At 55.3% G+C, this 17,739-nt stretch overlaps 1 protein-coding gene across 1 annotated transcript; it reads right to left on the bottom strand.

Annotated features, from left to right (window-relative positions):
• Positions 1-625: 625 nt before the first annotated feature.
• LOC116409859 (diamine acetyltransferase 2-like) lies at positions 626-16,808 on the bottom strand. Its single transcript, XM_031899648.1, has 6 exons — positions 16,163-16,808; positions 8,429-8,480; positions 7,959-8,042; positions 7,745-7,846; positions 3,489-3,529; positions 626-944 (listed from the first exon to the last, which is right to left on the bottom strand). The coding sequence occupies exons 1-6, from the start codon at positions 16,229-16,231 to the stop codon at positions 759-761; spliced, it is 534 nt and encodes a 177-aa protein (XP_031755508.1). The 5' UTR covers positions 16,232-16,808; the 3' UTR covers positions 626-758.
• Between the last annotated feature and the right edge of the window lie 931 nt (positions 16,809-17,739).

The raw sequence follows: 17,739 nt of genomic DNA, 5'->3' as shown, positions 1-17,739 counted from the left end.
GTAGGTAGCAGGAGGGGCCCCACAGAGGGGCAGGGGGGACCCCAGAGGGGCAGGGGTAGGTAGCAGGAGGGGCCCCACAAAGGGGCAGGGGTAGGTAGCAGGAGGGGCCCCACAAAGGGGCAGGGGTAGGTAGCAGGAGGGGCCCCACAGAGGGGCAGGGGTAGGTAGCAGGAGGGGCCCCACAAAGGGGCAGGGGTAGGTAGCAGGAGGGGCCCCACAGAGGGGCAGGGGTAGGTAGCAGGGGGGGCCCCACAGAGGGGCAGGGGTAGGTAGCAGGAGGGGCCCCACAGAGGGGCAGGGGTAGGTAGCAGGGGGGCCCCACAGAGGGGCAGGGGTAGGTAGCAGGAGGGGCCCCACAGAGGGGCAGGGGTAGGTAGCAGGGGGGCCCCACAGAGGGGCAGGGGTAGGTAGCAGGGGGCCCCACAGAGGGGCAGGGGTAGGTAGCAGGAGGGGCCCCACAGAGGGGCAGGGGTAGGTAGCAGGGGGGCCCCACAGAGGGGCAGGGGTAGGTAGCAGGAGGGTGAGGCCCCGCACACCTTGCAATTGGTCCTTTTTATTTTCTCCCACCTATGGGCCATTCGGCCAGTCCCTGAGTCCTGTTGGTTTGACGACACACGAGACCATGTGACTGAGTATCATTCATGTTACAATGTTATTGGCCACAGACAAAGGGTTAAACGTGGTCTCTGGGGGCGGAGTCCCGGGGGCAGGTTCATTTCCACGTGGCCATAAGGCTCGGAGCAGTCGCCAGGGGCCCCTCAGCGAGACATCCGGGAGGTCTCAGAGACCATTCGCTGTAGGTCTTGTGTCTGGAACCTCAACACATGGAAGGTCTCATTCCCCCGCAGAACCCTCGCCCCACGTCCCACGTAGAACCCCACGGCCCGAGTGTTCCGCACCAGAACCTGGAACTGGAGCTCCGAGCAGCCGAGCAGCATGCACTCCTGTAATATATATGGTATCCGTAGGGTTAACTGCCCCCCCTTATATATTTATATATAGTGACCCCCCCTTAACTGCCCCCCCCCCCCCCAGTGTAACCAATCCCAACTGGGCCAGCCTTTCCCCATAACTGAGCCCATTCCCTTTATCAGCTTAGTCGCTCTTCCCTGTACTTTCTCTATTTCATTACTGCCCCCCCTTATATATTTATATATAGTGACCCCCCCTTAACTGCCCCTTCCCCAGTGTAACCAATCCCAACTGGGCCAGCCTTTCCCCATAACTGAGCCCATTCCCTTTATCAGCTTAGTCGCTCTTCCCTGTACTTTCTCTATTTCATTACTGCCCCCCCACTTATATATTTATATATAGTGACCCCCCCTTAACTGCCCCCCCCCCCCCCCCAGTGTAACCAATCCCAACTGGGCCAGCCTTTCCCCATAACTGAGCCCATTCCCTTTATCAGCTTAGTCGCTCTTCCCTGTACTTTCTCTATTTCATTACTGCCCCCCCTTATATATTTATATATAGTGACCCCCCCCCTTATATATTTATATATAGTGACCCCCCCTTAACTGCCCCCCCCCCCCCCCAGTGTAACCAATCCCAACTGGGCCAGCCTTTCCCCATAACTGAGCCCATTCCCTTTATCAGCTTAGTCGCTCTTCCCTGTACTTTCTCTATTTCATTACTGCCCCCCCTTATATATTTATATATAGTGACCCCCCCCCTTACCTGCCCCTTCCCCAGTGTAACCAATCCCAACTGGGCCAGCCTTTCCCCATAACTGAGCCCATTCCCTTTATCAGCTTAGTCGCTCTTCCCTGTACTTTCTCTATTTCATTACTGCCCCCCCTTATATATTTATATATAGTGACCCCCCCTTAACTGCCCCCCCCCCCCCCAGTGTAACCAATCCCAACTGGGCCAGCCTTTCCCCATAACTGAGCCCATTCCCTTTATCAGCTTAGTCGCTCTTCCCTGTACTTTCTCTATTTCATTACTGCCCCCCCTTATATATTTATATATAGTGACCCCCCCCCTTATATTTTTATATATAGTGACCTCCCCTTATATATTTATATATAGTATATATATAGGGAAGTAGTAGGAATGAGAGGCTCAGACATCCCACTGTATATATATATATAAACCCCACATACTATAATAATGGGGTACTATAAGGGGTCACTATAAGGGGGTTACTATAGGGGGGTACTATAAGTACTATAAGGGGGTACTATAAGGGGGGTATTATAAGGGGGTACTATAGGGGGGTACTATAAGTACTATAGGGGGTACTATAAGTACTATAAGGGGGGTACTATAAGGGGGGTATTATAAGGGGGTACTATAAGTACTAAAAGGGGGTAGTATGGGGGGTACTATAAGTACTATAAGGGGGGTACTATAAGTACTATAAGGGGGTATTATAAGGGAGTACTATAAGGGGGTACTATAGGGGGGGTACTATAAGTACTATAGGGTGGTACTATAGGGGGGTACTATAAGTACTAAAGGGGGTACTATAAGTACTATAAGGGGGTACTATAGGGGGTAGTATAAGGGGGTACTATAAGCACTCTACGGGGGGGTAATATAAGTACTATAAGGGGAGTACTATAAGGGGGTACTATAAGTACTATAAGGGGGTACTATAGGGGTAGTATAAGGGGGGTACTATAAGTACTCTACGGGGGGGTAATATAAGTACTATAAGGGGGGTACTATAAGGGGGTACTATAAGTACTATAAGGGGGTACTATAAGTACTATAAGGGGGTACTATAAGGGGGTACTATAGGGGGGTACTATAAGTACTATAAGGGGGTACTATAGGGGGGTACTATAAGTACTATAGGGGGTAGTATAAGGGGGGTACTATAAGCACTCTACGGGGGGGTAATATAAGTACTATAAGGGGAGTACTATAAGGGGGTACTATAGGGGGGTACTATAAGTACTATAAGGGGGTACTATAGGGGTAGTATAAGGGGGGTACTATAAGTACTCTACGGGGGGGTAATATAAGTACTATAAGGGGGGTACTATAAGGGGGTACTATAAGTACTATAAGGGGTACTATAGGGGGGTACTATAAGTACTATAAGGGGGTACTATAGGGGTAGTATAAGGGGGGTACTATAAGTACTCTACGGGGGGGTAATATAAGTACTATAAGGGGGTACTATAAGGGGGTACTATAAGTACTATAAGGGGGTACTATAGGGGGGTACTATAAGTACTATAAGGGGGTACTATAGGGGGGTACTATAAGTACTATAAGGGGGTACTATAGGGGGATACTATAAGTACTATAAGGGGGTACTATAAGTACTATAGGGGGTACTATAAGTACTGTAAGGGGGGTACTATAGGGGGATACTATAAGTACTATAGGGGGATACTATAAGTACAATATGGGGGGTACTATTAGGGGGTAGTATAAGGGGGGTACTATAAGTACAATATGGGGGGTACTATTAGGGGGTAGTATAAGGGGGTACTATAAGTACAATATGGGGGGTAGTATAAGGGGGTACCTACCTGCGCTACGGCTGAGAGGAGCTGGGAGCCGATCCCTTTCCCTGGGAGAATCAGAATCAGAGATTTCACTGTTGATTTATTTACACAAAAACCCAGAAACACAAAATCTGTATTTACATTCTCTTCCCAGAGATCCATGATTGGCTGAATGGGGCGCCCAATGGGGGATCAGGAGGGATCGGCTGAGGGCACCCAATGGGGGATCAGGAGGAATCGGCTGAGGGTGCCCAATGGGGGATCAGGAGGGATCGGCTGAGGGAACCCAATGGGGGATCAGGAGGGATCGGCTGAGGGCGCAGAATGGGGGGATCAGGAGGGATCGGCTGAGGGCGCCCAATGGGGGATCAGGAGGGATCGGCTGAGGGCGCAGAATGGGGGGATCAGGAGGGATCGGCTGAGGGCGCCCAATGGGGGATCAGGAGGGATCGGCTGAGGGAACCCAATGGGGGATCAGGAGGGATCGGCTGAGGGCGCAGAATGGGGGGATCAGGAGGGATCGCCTGAGGGTGCCCAATGGGGGATCAGGAGGGATCGGCTGAGGGAACCCAATGGGGGGATCAGGAGGGATCGGCTGAGGGCGCAGAATGGGGGGATCAGGAGGGATCGGCTGAGGGCGCCCAATGGGGGATCAGGAGGGATCGGCTGAGGGAACCCAATGGGGGGATCAGGAGGGATCGGCTGAGGGCGCAGAATGGGGGGATCAGGAGAGATCGGCTGAGGGCGCCCAATGGGGGGATCAGGAGGGATCGGCTGAGGGCGCCCAATGGGGGATCAGGAGGGATCGGCTGAGGGCGCAGAATGGGGGGGATCAGGAGGGATCAGCTGAGGGCGCCCAATGGGGGATCAGGAGGGATCGGCTGAGGGAACCCAATGGGGGGATCAGGAGGGATCGGCTGAGGGCGCAGAATGGGGGGATCAGGAGGGATCGGCTGAGGGCGCCCGATGGGGGGATCAGGAGGGATCGGCTGAGGGCGCCCAATGGGGGATCAGGAGGGATCGGCTGAGGGCGCAGAATGGGGGGATCAGGAGGGATCGGCTGAGGGAACCCAATGGGGGATCAGGAGGGATCGGCTGAGGGAACCCAATGGGCGATCAGGAGGGATCGGCTGAGGGCGCCCAATGGAGAATCAGGAGGGATCGGCTGAGGGAACCCAATGGGGGATCAGGAGGGATCGGCTGAGGGAACCCAATGGGGGATCAGGAGGGATCGGCTGAGGGCGCAGAATGGGGGGATCAGGAGGGATCGGCTGAGGGCGCCCAATGGGGGATCAGGAGGGATCGGCTGAGGGCGCAGAATGGGGGGATCAGGAGGGATCAGCTGAGGGCGCCCAATGGGGGATCAGGAGGGATCGGCTGAGGGCGCAGAATGGGGGGATCAGGAGGGATCGGCTGAGGGCGCCCAATGGGGGATCAGGAGGGATCGGCTGAGGGCGCAGAATGGGGGGATCAGGAGGGATCGGCTGAGGGCGCCCAATGGGGGATCAGGAGGGATCGGCTGAGGGCGCAGAATGGGGGGATCAGGAGGGATCGGCTGAGGGCGGCCAATGGGGGATCAGGAGGGATCGGCTGAGAGAACCCAATGGGGGATCAGGAGGGATCTGCTGAGGGCACAGAATGGGGGGATCAGGAGGGATCGGCTGAGGGCGCCCAATGGGGGATCAGGAGGGATCGGCTAAGGGCGCAGAATGGGGGGATCAGGAGGGATCGGCTGAGGGCGCAGAATGGGGGGATCAGGAGGGATCGGCTGAGGGCACCCAATGGGGGATCAGGAGGGATCGGCTGAGGGTGCAGAATGGGGGGATCAGGAGGGATCGGCAGAGGGCGCCCAATGGGGGGATCAGGAGGGATCGGCTTAGGGCGCCCAATGGTGGGATCAGGAGGGATCGGCTGAATGGGGCGCCCAATGGGGGATCAGGAGGGATCGGCTTAGGACACCCAATGGGGGGATCAGGAGGGATCGGCTGAGGGCTCCCAATGGGGGATCAGGAGGGATCGGCTGAGGGCGCAGAATGGGGGGATCAGGAGGGATCGGCTGAGGGCGCAGAATGGGGGGATCAGGAGGGATCGGCTGAGGGCACCCAATGGGGGATCAGGAGGGATCGGCTGAGGGTGCAGAATGGGGGGATCAGGAGGGATCGGCAGAGGGCGCCCAATGGGGGGATCAGGAGGGATCGGCTTAGGGCGCCCAATGGGGGGATCAGGAGGGATCGGCTGAATGGGGCGCCCAATGGGGGATCAGGAGGGATCGGCTTAGGACACCCAATGGGGGGATCAGGAGGGATCGGCTGAGGGCTCCCAATGGGGGATCAGGAGGGATCGGCTGAGGGCGCAGAATGGGGGGATCAGGAGGGATCGGCTGAGGGCGCCCAATGGGGGATCAGGAGGGATCGGCTGAGGGCGCCCAATGGGGGGATCAGGAGGGATCGGCTGAAGGCGCCCAATGGCGGGATCAGGAGGGATCGGCTGAGGGCACCCAATGGGGGATCAGGAGGGATCGGCTGAAGGCGCCCAATGGCGGGATCAGGAGGGATCGGCTGAGGGCGCCCAATGGGGGATCAGGAGGGATCGGCTGAGGGCGCCCAATGGGGGATCAGGAGGGATCGGCTGAGGGTGCAGAATGGGGGGATCAGGAGGGATCAGCTGAGGGCGCCCAATGGGGGATCAGGAGGGATCGGCTGACGGCGCAGAATGGGGGGATCAGGAGGGATCGGCTGAGGGCTCCCAATGGGGGATCAGGAGGGATCTGCTGAGGGCACAGAATGGGGGAATCAGGAGGGATCGGCTGAGGGCGCCCAATGGGGGATCAGGAGGGATCGGCTAAGGGCGCAGAATGGGGGGATCAGGAGGGATCGGCTGAGGGCGCAGAATGGGGGGATCAGGAGGGATCGGCTGAGGGCACCCAATGGGGGATCAGGAGGGATCGGCTGAGGGTGCAGAATGGGGGGATCAGGAGGGATCGGCAGAGGGCGCCCAATGGGGGGATCAGGAGGGATCGGCTTAGGGCGCCCAATGGGGGGATCAGGAGGGATCGGCTGAATGGGGCGCCCAATGGGGGATCAGGAGGGATCGGCTTAGGACACCCAATGGGGGGATCAGGAGGGATCGGCTGAGGGCTCCCAATGGGGGATCAGGAGGGATCGGCTGAGGGCGCAGAATGGGGGGATCAGGAGGGATCGGCTGAGGGCGCAGAATGGGGGGATCAGGAGGGATCGGCTGAGGGCACCCAATGGGGGATCAGGAGGGATCGGCTGAGGGTGCAGAATGGGGGGATCAGGAGGGATCGGCAGAGGGCGCCCAATGGGGGGATCAGGAGGGATCGGCTTAGGGCGCCCAATGGGGGGATCAGGAGGGATCGGCTGAATGGGGCGCCCAATGGGGGATCAGGAGGGATCGGCTTAGGACACCCAATGGGGGGATCAGGAGGGATCGGCTGAGGGCTCCCAATGGGGGATCAGGAGGGATCGGCTGAGGGCGCAGAATGGGGGATCAGGAGGGATCGGCTGAGGCGCCCAATGGGGGATCAGGAGGGATCGGCTGAGGGCGCCCAATGGGGGGATCAGGAGGGATCGGCTGAAGGCGCCAATGGCGGGATCAGGAGGGATCGGCTGAGGGCACCCAATGGGGGATCAGGAGGGATCGGCTGAAGGCGCCCAATGGCGGGATCAGGAGGGATCGGCTGAGGGCGCCCAATGGGGGGATCAGGAGGGATCGCTGAGGGCGCCCAATGGGGGGATCAGGAGGGATCGGCTGAGGGCGCCCAATGGGGGGATCAGGAGGGATCGGCTTAGGGCGCCCAATGGGGGGATCAGGAGGGATCGGCTTAGGGCGCCCAATGGGGGGATCAGGAGGGATCGGCTGAGGGCGCAGAACGGATCCCAGTGAACGGCCTCGACCAAAACAAAGAAACGAGTCCTGAATTTAAACTGTAACTCTGACCCCACCCCCTTACCCAGAATCCTCAGTTATCAGCAACAAAATAAAAATATCTGTGTATGTGCACTTACCCCCCTGTACTTACCCCTCTATTTACTCCTGTACTCACCCATGTACTTACCCCTGTACTTACCCCAGTGCTTACCCCTCTACTTACTCCTGTACTTACCCCAGTACTTATTCCCATACTTACCCCGGTACTTACCCCGGTACTGATGCCGCACAAACAGATCGTCCATATGGAGGCAGCGGCCGGAGAAGGAGCTGTACTTACCCCCGGAACTTACCCCTGTACTTACCCCGGTACTTACCCCTGTACTTACCCCGGTACTGACGCCGCACAAACAGATCGTCCATATGGAGGCAGCGGCCGGAGTAGGAGCTGTACTTGGGGAAATATATGGAATATCCCAGCAGCACTCGGCCTGCGACACAGAACATGGAGTCACCTTCCCAGCGGCCCCCCATCCCACTCCCTGTACCCCATGATATATACCCCCCCGGGGATGTTGCCACTCCGCTGCCCCACCTACTTACCTTTACCATTTCCCTCTCCCTCGGGCAGTTCAGCCACCAGGCAGGAGAAGAACGGGGGTTCATCAAAACCATCTCTCCTCAGAGCTGGGGGTGGGGGTATAAGGGAGAAGAGTCAGTCAGTGGGGGGCCAGGGGTAAATGGGGCACATTCATGTTGGGGCCCTACATTTGAAGGGCAGACTGAGACTACAGTGATTATTCAGACCCGTCATAGGATTCCCCGTGTCTTTCTCACTGGGCCCTCCCCCTCCCTGGGGTCTGTGGCTCAGCACATGCTCAGTGCCCAGCTGTCAGGTGAATAACAACTGGGGGGCTGCTGATTGATTGATTGATAAATATTATATGTGGGGTGTTGTGTGTTTACTAGGGTCAATGTCCCTGGCAACCAGAAAACAGATTCACCGTCAGGCTGGGTTTGTATCCCTTTATGGATTTAGTTGCCTCTGCCTGTACCTTCATACATTCCCTCACCTTCTACTGTGTTTTTCACTTCATTCGCCCGTTCTTCATATTCCGCCAGTTCCTACAATAAACAGACATGTCATCCCCATACACAGCCCCCAGCAACGCGTCTGCCACTAGGGGGGGCAGTTTCTATACAATTATTACCTTAGATTGTAAGCTCACTGGGGCAGGGACTGATGGGAATGGGATAGGGGCCTTAGATTGTAAGCTCACTGGGGCAGGGACTGATGGGAATGGGATAGGGATCTTAGATTGTAAGCTCACTGGGGCAGGGGCTGATGGGAATGTGATAGGGACCTTAGATTGTAAGCTCACTGGGGCAGGGACTGATGGGAATGGGATAGGGGCCTTAGATTGTAAGCTCACTGGGGCAGGGGCTGATGGGAATGGGATAGGGACCTTAGATTGTAAGCTCATTGGGGCAGGGGCTGATGGGAATGTGATAGGGACCTTAGACTGTAAGCTCACTGGGGCAGGGACTGATGGGAATGGGATAGGGGCCTTAGATTGTAAGCTCACTGGGCAGGGGCTGATGGGAATGGGATAGGGACCTTAGATTGTAAGCTCACTGGGGCAGGGACTGATGGGAATGGGATAGGGACCTTAGATTGTAAGCTCACTGGGGCAGGGGCTGATGGGAATGGGATAGGGACCTTAGATTGTAAGCTCACTGGGGCAGGGACTGATGGGAATGGGATAGGGGCCTTAGATTGTAAGCTCACTGGGGCAGGGGCTGATGGGAATGGGATAGGGACCTTAGATTGTAAGCTCATTGGGGCAGGGGCTGATGGGGAATGTGATAGGGACCTTAGACTGTAAGCTCACTGGGGCAGGGACTGATGGGAATGGGATAGGGGCCTTAGATTGTAAGCTCACTGGGGCAGGGGCTGATGGGAATGGGATAGGGACCTTAGATTTGTAAGCTCACTGGGGCAGGGACTGATGGGAATGGGATAGGACCTTAGATTGTAAGCTCACTGGGGGCAGGGGCTGATGGGAATGGGATAGGGACCTTAGATTGTAAGCTCACTGGGGCAGGGCCTGATGGGAATGGATAGGTACCTTAGATTGTAAGCTCACTGAGGCAAGGGCTGATGGGAATGAGATAGAGACCTTAGATTGTAAGCTCACTGGGGCAGGGCCTGATGGGAATGGGATAGGGACCTTAGATTGTAAGCTCACTGGGGCAGGGGCTGATGGGAATGAGATAGAGACCTTAGATTGTAAAGCTCACTGGGGCAGGGCCTGATGGGAATGAGATAGAGACCTTAGATTGTAAGCTCACTGGGGCAGGGACTGATGGGAATGGCGATAGGGACCTTAGATTGTAAGCTCACTGGGGCAGGGGCTGATGGGAATGGGATAGGGACCTTAGATTGCAAGCTCACTGGGGCAGGGACTGATGGGAATGGGATAGGGACCTTAGATTGCAAGCTCACTGGGGCAGGGACTGATGGGAATGGGATAGGGACTTTAGATTGTAAGCTCACTGGGGCAGGGCTGATGGGAATGGGATAGGGAGATTAGATTGCAAGCTCACTGGGGCAGGGGCTGATGGGAATGGGATAGGGACCTTAGATTGTAAGCTCACTGGGGCAGGGACTGATGGGAATGGGATAGGGACTTTAGATTGTAAGCTCACTGGGGCAGGGGCTGATGGGAATGGGATAGGGAGATTAGATTGTAAGTTCAATGGGGCAGGGGCTGATGGGAATGGGATAGGGACTTTAGATTGTAAGCTCACTGGGGCAGGGGCTGATGGGAATGGGATAGGGACCTTAGATTGTAAGCTCACTGGGGCAGGGGCTGATGGGAATGGGATAGGGACCTTAGATTGTAAGCTACCTGGGGCAGGGGCTGATGGGAATGAGATAAGGACCTTAGATTGTAAGCTCACTGGGGCAGGGGCTGATGGGAATGTGATAGGGACCTTAGATTGTAAGCTCACTGGGGCAGGGGCTGATGGGAATGGGATAGGGACCTTAGATTGTAAGCTCACTGGGGCAGGGGCTGATGGGAATGGGATAGGGACCTTAGATTGCAAGCTCACTGGGGCAGGGGCTGATGGGAATGGGATAGGGACCTTAGATTGCAAGCTCACTGGGGCAGGGACTGATGGGAATGGGATAGGGACTTTAGATTGTAAGCTCACTGGGGCAGGGGCTGATGGGAATGGGATAGGGAGATTAGATTGTAAGTTCAATGGGGCAGGGGCTGATGGGAATGGGATAGGGACTTTAGATTGTAAGCTCACTGGGGCAGGGGCTGATGGGAATGGGATAGGGACCTTAGATTGTAAGCTCACTGGGGCAGGGGGCTGATGGGAATGAGATAAGGACCTTAGATTGTAAGCTCACTGGGGCAGGGGCTGATGGGAATGTGATAGGGACCTTAGATTGTAAGCTCACTGGGGCAGGGACTGATGGGAATGGGATAGGGACCTTAGATTGTAAGCTCACTGGGGCAGGGGCTGATGGGAACGGGATAGGGACCTTAGATTGTAAGCTCACTGGGGCAGGGACTGATGGGAATGGGATAGGGACCTTAGATTGTAAGCTCACTGGGGCAGGGGCTGATGGGAATGGGATAGGGACCTTAGATTGTAAGCTCACTGGGGCAGGGGCTGATGGGAATGAGATAGAGACCTTAGATTGTAAGCTCACTGGGGCAGGGCCTGATGGGAATGAGATAGAGACCTTAGATTGTAAGCTCACTGGGGCAGGGGCTGATGGGAATGGGATAGGGACCTTAGATTGTAAGCTCACTGGGGCAGGGGCTGATGGGAATGGGATAGGGACCTTAGATTGTAAGCTCACTGGGGCAGGGGCTGATGGGAATGTGATAGGGACCTTAGATTGCAAGCTCACTGGGGCAGGGACTGATGGGAATGGGATAGGGACTTTAGATTGTAAGCTCACTGGGGCAGGGGCTGATGGGAACGGGATAGGGACCTTAGATTGTAAGCTCACTGGGGCAGGGGCTGATGGGAACGGGATAGGGACCTTAGATTGTAAGCTCACTGGGGCAGGGGCTGATGGGAATGGGATAGGGACCTTAGATTGTAAGCTCACTGGGGCATGGGCTGATGGGAATGGGATAGGGATATTAGATTGTAAGCTCACTGGGGCAGGGACTGATGGGAATGGGATAGGGACCTTAGATTGTAAGCTCACTGGGGCAGGGACTGATGGGAGTGGGATAGGGACCTTAGATTGTAAGCTCACTGGGGCAGGGCCTGATGGGAATGGGATAGGGACCTTAGATTGTAAGCTCACTGGGGCAGGGGCCTGATGGGAATGGGATAGGTACCTTAGATTGTAAGCTCACTGGGGCAGGGGCTGATGGGAATGAGATAGAGACCTTAGATTGTAAGCTCACTGGGGCAGGGGCTGATGGGAATGTGATAGGGACCTTAGAGTGTAAGCTCACTGGGGCAGGGGCTGATGGGAATGGGATAGGGACCTTAGAGTGTAAGCTCACTGGGGCAGGGACTGATGGGAATGGGATAGGGACCTTAGATTGTAAGCTCACTGGGGCAGGGGCTGATGGGAATGGGATAGGGACCTTAGATTGTAAGCTCACTGGGGCAGGGACTGATGGGAATGTGATAGGGACCTTAGAGTGTAAGCTCACTGGGGCAGGGACTGATGGAATGGGATAGGGACCTTAGAGTGTAAGCTCACTGGGGCAGGGGCTGATGGGAATAGGATAGGGACCTTAGAGTGTAAGCTCACTGGGGCAGGGACTGATGGGAATGAGATAGAGACCTTAGATTGTAAGCTCACTGGGGCAGGGCCTGATGGGAATGGGATAGGGACCTTAGATTGTAAGCTCACTGGGGCAGGGGCTGATGGGAATGGGATAGGGACCTTAGATTGTAAGCTCACTGGGGCAGGGACTGATGGGAATGGGATAGGGGCCTTAGATTGTAAGCTCACTGGGGCAGGGGCTGATGGGAATGGGATAGGGACCTTAGATTGTAAGCTCATTGGGGCAGGGGCTGATGGGAATGTGATAGGGACCTTAGACTGTAAGCTCACTGGGGCAGGGACTGATGGGAATGGGATAGGGGCCTTAGATTGTAAGCTCACTGGGGCAGGGGCTGATGGAATGGGATAGGGACCTTAGATTGTAAGCTCACTGGGGCAGGGACTGATGGGAATGGGATAGGGACCTTAGATTGTAAGCTCACTGGGGCAGGGCTGATGGGAATGGGATAGGGACCTTAGATTGTAAGCTCACTGGGGCAGGGCCTGATGGGAATGGGATAGGTACCTTAGATTGTAAGCTCACTGAGGCAAGGGCTGATGGGAATGAGATAGAGACCTTAGATTGTAAGCTCACTGGGGCAGGGCCTGATGGGAATGGGATAGGGACCTTAGATTGTAAGCTCACTGGGGCAGGGGCTGATGGGAATGAGATAGAGACCTTAGATTGTAAGCTCACTGGGGCAGGGCCTGATGGGAATGAGATAGAGACCTTAGATTGTAAGCTCACTGGGGCAGGGACTGATGGGAATGGGATAGGGACCTTAGATTGTAAGCTCACTGGGGCAGGGGCTGATGGGAATGGGATAGGGACCTTAGATTGCAAGCTCACTGGGGCAGGGACTGATGGGAATGGGATAGGGACCTTAGATTGCAAGCTCACTGGGGCAGGGACTGATGGGGAATGGGATAGGGACTTTAGATTGTAAGCTCACTGGGGCAGGGGCTGATGGGAATGGGATAGGGAGATTAGATTGCAAGCTCACTGGGGCAGGGGCTGATGGGAATGGGATAGGGACCTTAGATTGTAAGCTCACTGGGGCAGGGACTGATGGGAATGGGATAGGGACTTTAGATTGTAAGCTCACTGGGGTAGGGGCTGATGGGAATGGGATAGGGAGATTAGATTGTAAGTTCAATGGGGCAGGGGCTGATGGGAATGGGATAGGGACTTTAGATTGTAAGCTCACTGGGGCAGGGCTGATGGGAATGGGATAGGGACCTTAGATTGTAAGCTCACTGGGGCAGGGGCTGATGGGAATGGGATAGGGACCTTAGATTGTAAGCTACCTGGGGCAGGGGCTGATGGGAATGAGATAAGGACCTTAGATTGTAAGCTCACTGGGGCAGGGGCTGATGGGAATGTGATAGGGACCTTAGATTGTAAGCTCACTGGGGCAGGGGCTGATGGGAATGGGATAGGGACCTTAGATTGTAAGCTCACTGGGGCAGGGGCTGATGGGAATGGGATAGGGACCTTAGATTGCAAGCTCACTGGGGCAGGGGCTGATGGGAATGGGATAGGGACCTTAGATTGCAAGCTCACTGGGGCAGGGACTGATGGGAATGGGATAGGGACTTTAGATTGTAAGCTCACTGGGGCAGGGGCTGATGGGAATGGGATAGGGAGATTAGATTGTAAGTTCAATGGGGCAGGGGCTGATGGGAATGGGATAGGGACTTTAGATTGTAAGCTCACTGGGGCAGGGGCTGATGGGAATGGGATAGGGACCTTAGATTGTAAGCTCACTGGGGCAGGGGCTGATGGGAATGAGATAAGGACCTTAGATTGTAAGCTCACTGGGGCAGGGGCTGATGGGAATGTGATAGGGACCTTAGATTGTAAGCTCACTGGGGCAGGGACTGATGGGAATGGGATAGGGACCTTAGATTGTAAGCTCACTGGGGCAGGGGCTGATGGGAACGGGATAGGGACCTTAGATTGTAAGCTCACTGGGGCAGGGACTGATGGGAATGGGATAGGGACCTTAGATTGTAAGCTCACTGGGGCAGGGCCTGATGGGAATGGGATAGGGACCTTAGATTGTAAGCTCACTGGGGCAGGGGCTGATGGGAATGAGATAGAGACCTTAGATTGTAAGCTCACTGGGGCAGGGCCTGATGGGAATGAGATAGAGACCTTAGATTGTAAGCTCACTGGGGCAGGGGCTGATGGGAATGGGATAGGGACCTTAGATTGTAAGCTCACTGGGGCAGGGGCTGATGGGAATGGGATAGGGACCTTAGATTGTAAGCTCACTGGGGCAGGGGCTGATGGGAATGTGATAGGGACCTTAGATTGCAAGCTCACTGGGGCAGGGACTGATGGGAATGGGATAGGGACTTTAGATTGTAAGCTCACTGGGGCAGGGGCTGATGGGAACGGGATAGGGACCTTAGATTGTAAGCTCACTGGGGCAGGGGCTGATGGGAACGGGATAGGGACCTTAGATTGTAAGCTCACTGGGGCAGGGGCTGATGGGAATGGGATAGGGACCTTAGATTGTAAGCTCACTGGGGCATGGGCTGATGGGAATGGGATAGGGATATTAGATTGTAAGCTCACTGGGGCAGGGACTGATGGGAATGGGATAGGGACCTTAGATTGTAAGCTCACTGGGGCAGGGACTGATGGGAGTGGGATAGGGACCTTAGATTGTAAGCTCACTGGGGCAGGGCCTGATGGGAATGGGATAGGGACCTTAGATTGTAAGCTCACTGGGGCAGGGCCTGATGGGAATGGGATAGGTACCTTAGATTGTAAGCTCACTGGGGCAGGGGCTGATGGGAATGAGATAGAGACCTTAGATTGTAAGCTCACTGGGGCAGGGGCTGATGGGAATGTGATAGGGACCTTAGAGTGTAAGCTCACTGGGGCAGGGGCTGATGGGAATGGGATAGGGACCTTAGAGTGTAAGCTCACTGGGGCAGGGACTGATGGGAATGGGATAGGGACCTTAGATTGTAAGCTCACTGGGGCAGGGGCTGATGGGAATGGGATAGGGACCTTAGATTGTAAGCTCACTGGGGCAGGGACTGATGGGAATGTGATAGGGACCTTAGATTGTAAGCTCACTGGGGCAGGGACTGATGGGAATGGGATAGGGACCTTAGATTGTAAGCTCACTGGGGCAGGGGCTGATGGGAATGGGATAGGGACCTTAGATTGTAAGCTCACTGGGGCAGGGGCTGATGGGAATGGGATAGGGACCTTAGATTGTAAGCTCACTGGGGCAGGGGCTGATGGGAATGGGATAGGGACCTTAGATTGTAAGCTCACTGGGGCAGGGGCTGATGGGAATGGGATAGGGACCTTAGATTGTAAGCTCACTGGGGCAGGGACTGATGGGAATGGGATAGGGACCTTAGATTGTAAGCTCACTGGGGGCAGGGACTGATGGGAATGGGATAGGGACCTTAGATTGTAAGCTCACTGGGGCAGGGGCTGATGGGAATGGGATAGGGACCTTAGATTGTAAGCTCACTGGGGCAGGGGCTGATGGGAATGGGATAGGGACCTTAGAGTGTAAGCTCACTGGGGCAGGGACTGATGGGAATGGGATAGGGACCTTAGAGTGTAAGCTCACTGGGGCAGGGGCTGATGGGAATAGGATAGGGACCTTAGAGTGTAAGCTCACTGGGGCAGGGACTGATGGGAATGAGATAGAGACCTTAGATTGTAAGCTCACTGGGGCAGGGCCTGATGGGAATGGGATAGGGACCTTAGATTGTAAGCTCACTGGGGCAGGGGCTGATGGGAATGGGATAGGGACCTTAGATTGTAAGCTCACTGGGGCAGGGACTGATGGGAATGTGATAGGGACCTTAGAGTGTAAGCTCACTGGGGCAAGGAGTGATTTTCTTTACATCCAGCAAAATACAGACTAAAGGACAAATAATCATTATGCCTTTATTTATCTCCCCCCCCCATGGGACTGGGTATAGGATCCCCAATTGCCCCCCACCGGGGTACCTGTATCATGCGCATGATCTCCTCGCAGTCGCCCAGCTGCGCCGCTCTCACCCTACACGGAGTTGCCATGGTACCCCCTGCCCAGCGCCCCCTCCGTGCCCTTTATTATAGGGAGGGGGGAGCTCCAGTCACTTTATGGGGGGGGCTTAGCTAAATAACCCAACCCCTTCCCGGATTTAAATCATGGGGTTCCTGTTTGCATCATTAATTCCAGATGTAAAACCCACAGGCTGCGGGGCAGATCAGTTATGTACTGTGTTCCCAGGTAAGTGACTGCCAAGCCATGTGACCCCCCAGGGGTGTACTCAGGTGCATTTGCCCCCCTGGGGCCCCTTCACATGCACAGCAGGGTGAGAAAAGAGCTACAGGATCAGAGCCTTCAACTCCTGGGGGGGGGGGAAATGGGTATAGGTGGGGCAAGGAGTATGGGAGGCAAAGAATATGGGAGTAAGGAGTATTGGGGCAAAGAATATGGGGGGGCAAAGACTGAGACTAGAGAGGGAAATACCCTGTGTTAGAGTCCAAAGGTGTTTAAGCACCTGAGTTGTCCCTGAGTATAACTACACGGTAACAGACTGTCTGTCCTGCTCCTGTTTGGTGGAGAATGCTGTCTGTCCTGCTCCTGTTTGGTGGAGAATGCTGTCTGGTCCTGCTCCTGTTTGGTGGAGAATGCCGTCTGGTCCTGCTCCTGTTTGGTGGAGAATGCTGTCTGTCCTGCTCCTGTTTGGTGGAGAATGCTGTCTGGTCCTGCTCCTGTTTGGTGGAGAATGCTGTCTGGTCCTGCTCCTGTTTGGTGGAGAATGCTGTCTGGTCCTGCTCCTGTTTGGTGGAGAATGCTGTCTGTCCTGCTCCTGTTTGGTGGAGAATGCTGTCTGGTCCTGCTCCTGTTTGGTGGAGAATGCTGTCTGTCCTGCTCCTGTTTGGTGGAGAATGCTGTCTGTCCTGCTCCTGTTTGGTGGAGAATGCTGTCTGGTCCTGCTCCTGTTTGGTGGAGAATGCTGTCTGTCCTGCTCCTGTTTGGTGGAGAATGCTGTCTGTCCTGCTCCTGTTTGGTGGAGAATGCTGTCTGTCCTGCTCCTGTTTGGTGGAGAATGCTGTCTGGTCCTGCTCCTGTTTGGTGGAGAATGCTGTCTGGTCCTGCTCCTGTTTGGTGGAGAATGCTGTCTGGTCCTGCTCCTGTTTGGTGGAGAATGCTGTCTGGTCCTGCTCCTGTTGGTGGAGAATGCTGTCTGGTCCTGCTCCTGTTTGGTGGAGAATGCTGTCTGTCCTGCTCCTGTTTGGTGGAGAATGCTGTCTGGTCCTGCTCCTGTTTGGTGGAGAATGCTGTCTGTCCTGCTCCTGTTTTGGTGGAGAATGCTGTCTGTCCTGCTCCTGTTTGGTGGAGAATGCTGTCTGTCCTGCTCCTGTTTGGTGGAGAATGCTGTCTGGTCCTGCTCCTGTTTGGTGGAGAATGCTGTCTGTCCTGCTCCTGTTTGGTGGAGAATGCTGTCTGTCCTGCTCCTGTTTGGTGGAGAATGCTGTCTGGTCCTGCTCCTGTTTGGTGGAGAATGCTGTCTGTCCTGCTCCTGTTTGGTGGA

Source organism: Xenopus tropicalis, chromosome 3 (genome assembly GCF_000004195.4).
Source record: "Xenopus tropicalis strain Nigerian chromosome 3, UCB_Xtro_10.0, whole genome shotgun sequence".
Classification (NCBI taxonomy): Eukaryota; Metazoa; Chordata; class Amphibia; order Anura; family Pipidae; genus Xenopus; species Xenopus tropicalis.
This window is presented reverse-complemented; position numbering and strand designations above follow the sequence as displayed.

Bases quoted from the DNA above. Each gene is read 5' to 3' on its own strand.
- LOC116409859 (XM_031899648.1), bottom strand. From the start codon at position 16,231: ATGGCAACTCCGTGTAGGGTGAGAGCGGCGCAGCTGGGCGACTGCGAG. The intron at 8,481-16,162 runs GTACCCCGGTGG...TGTTTATTGTAG, and splicing joins AGATCATGCGCATGATACAG to GAACTGGCGGAATATGAAGA. The intron at 8,043-8,428 runs GTGAGGGAATGT...CCCCACCCCCAG, and splicing joins AGTGAAAAACACAGTAGAAG to CTCTGAGGAGAGATGGTTTT.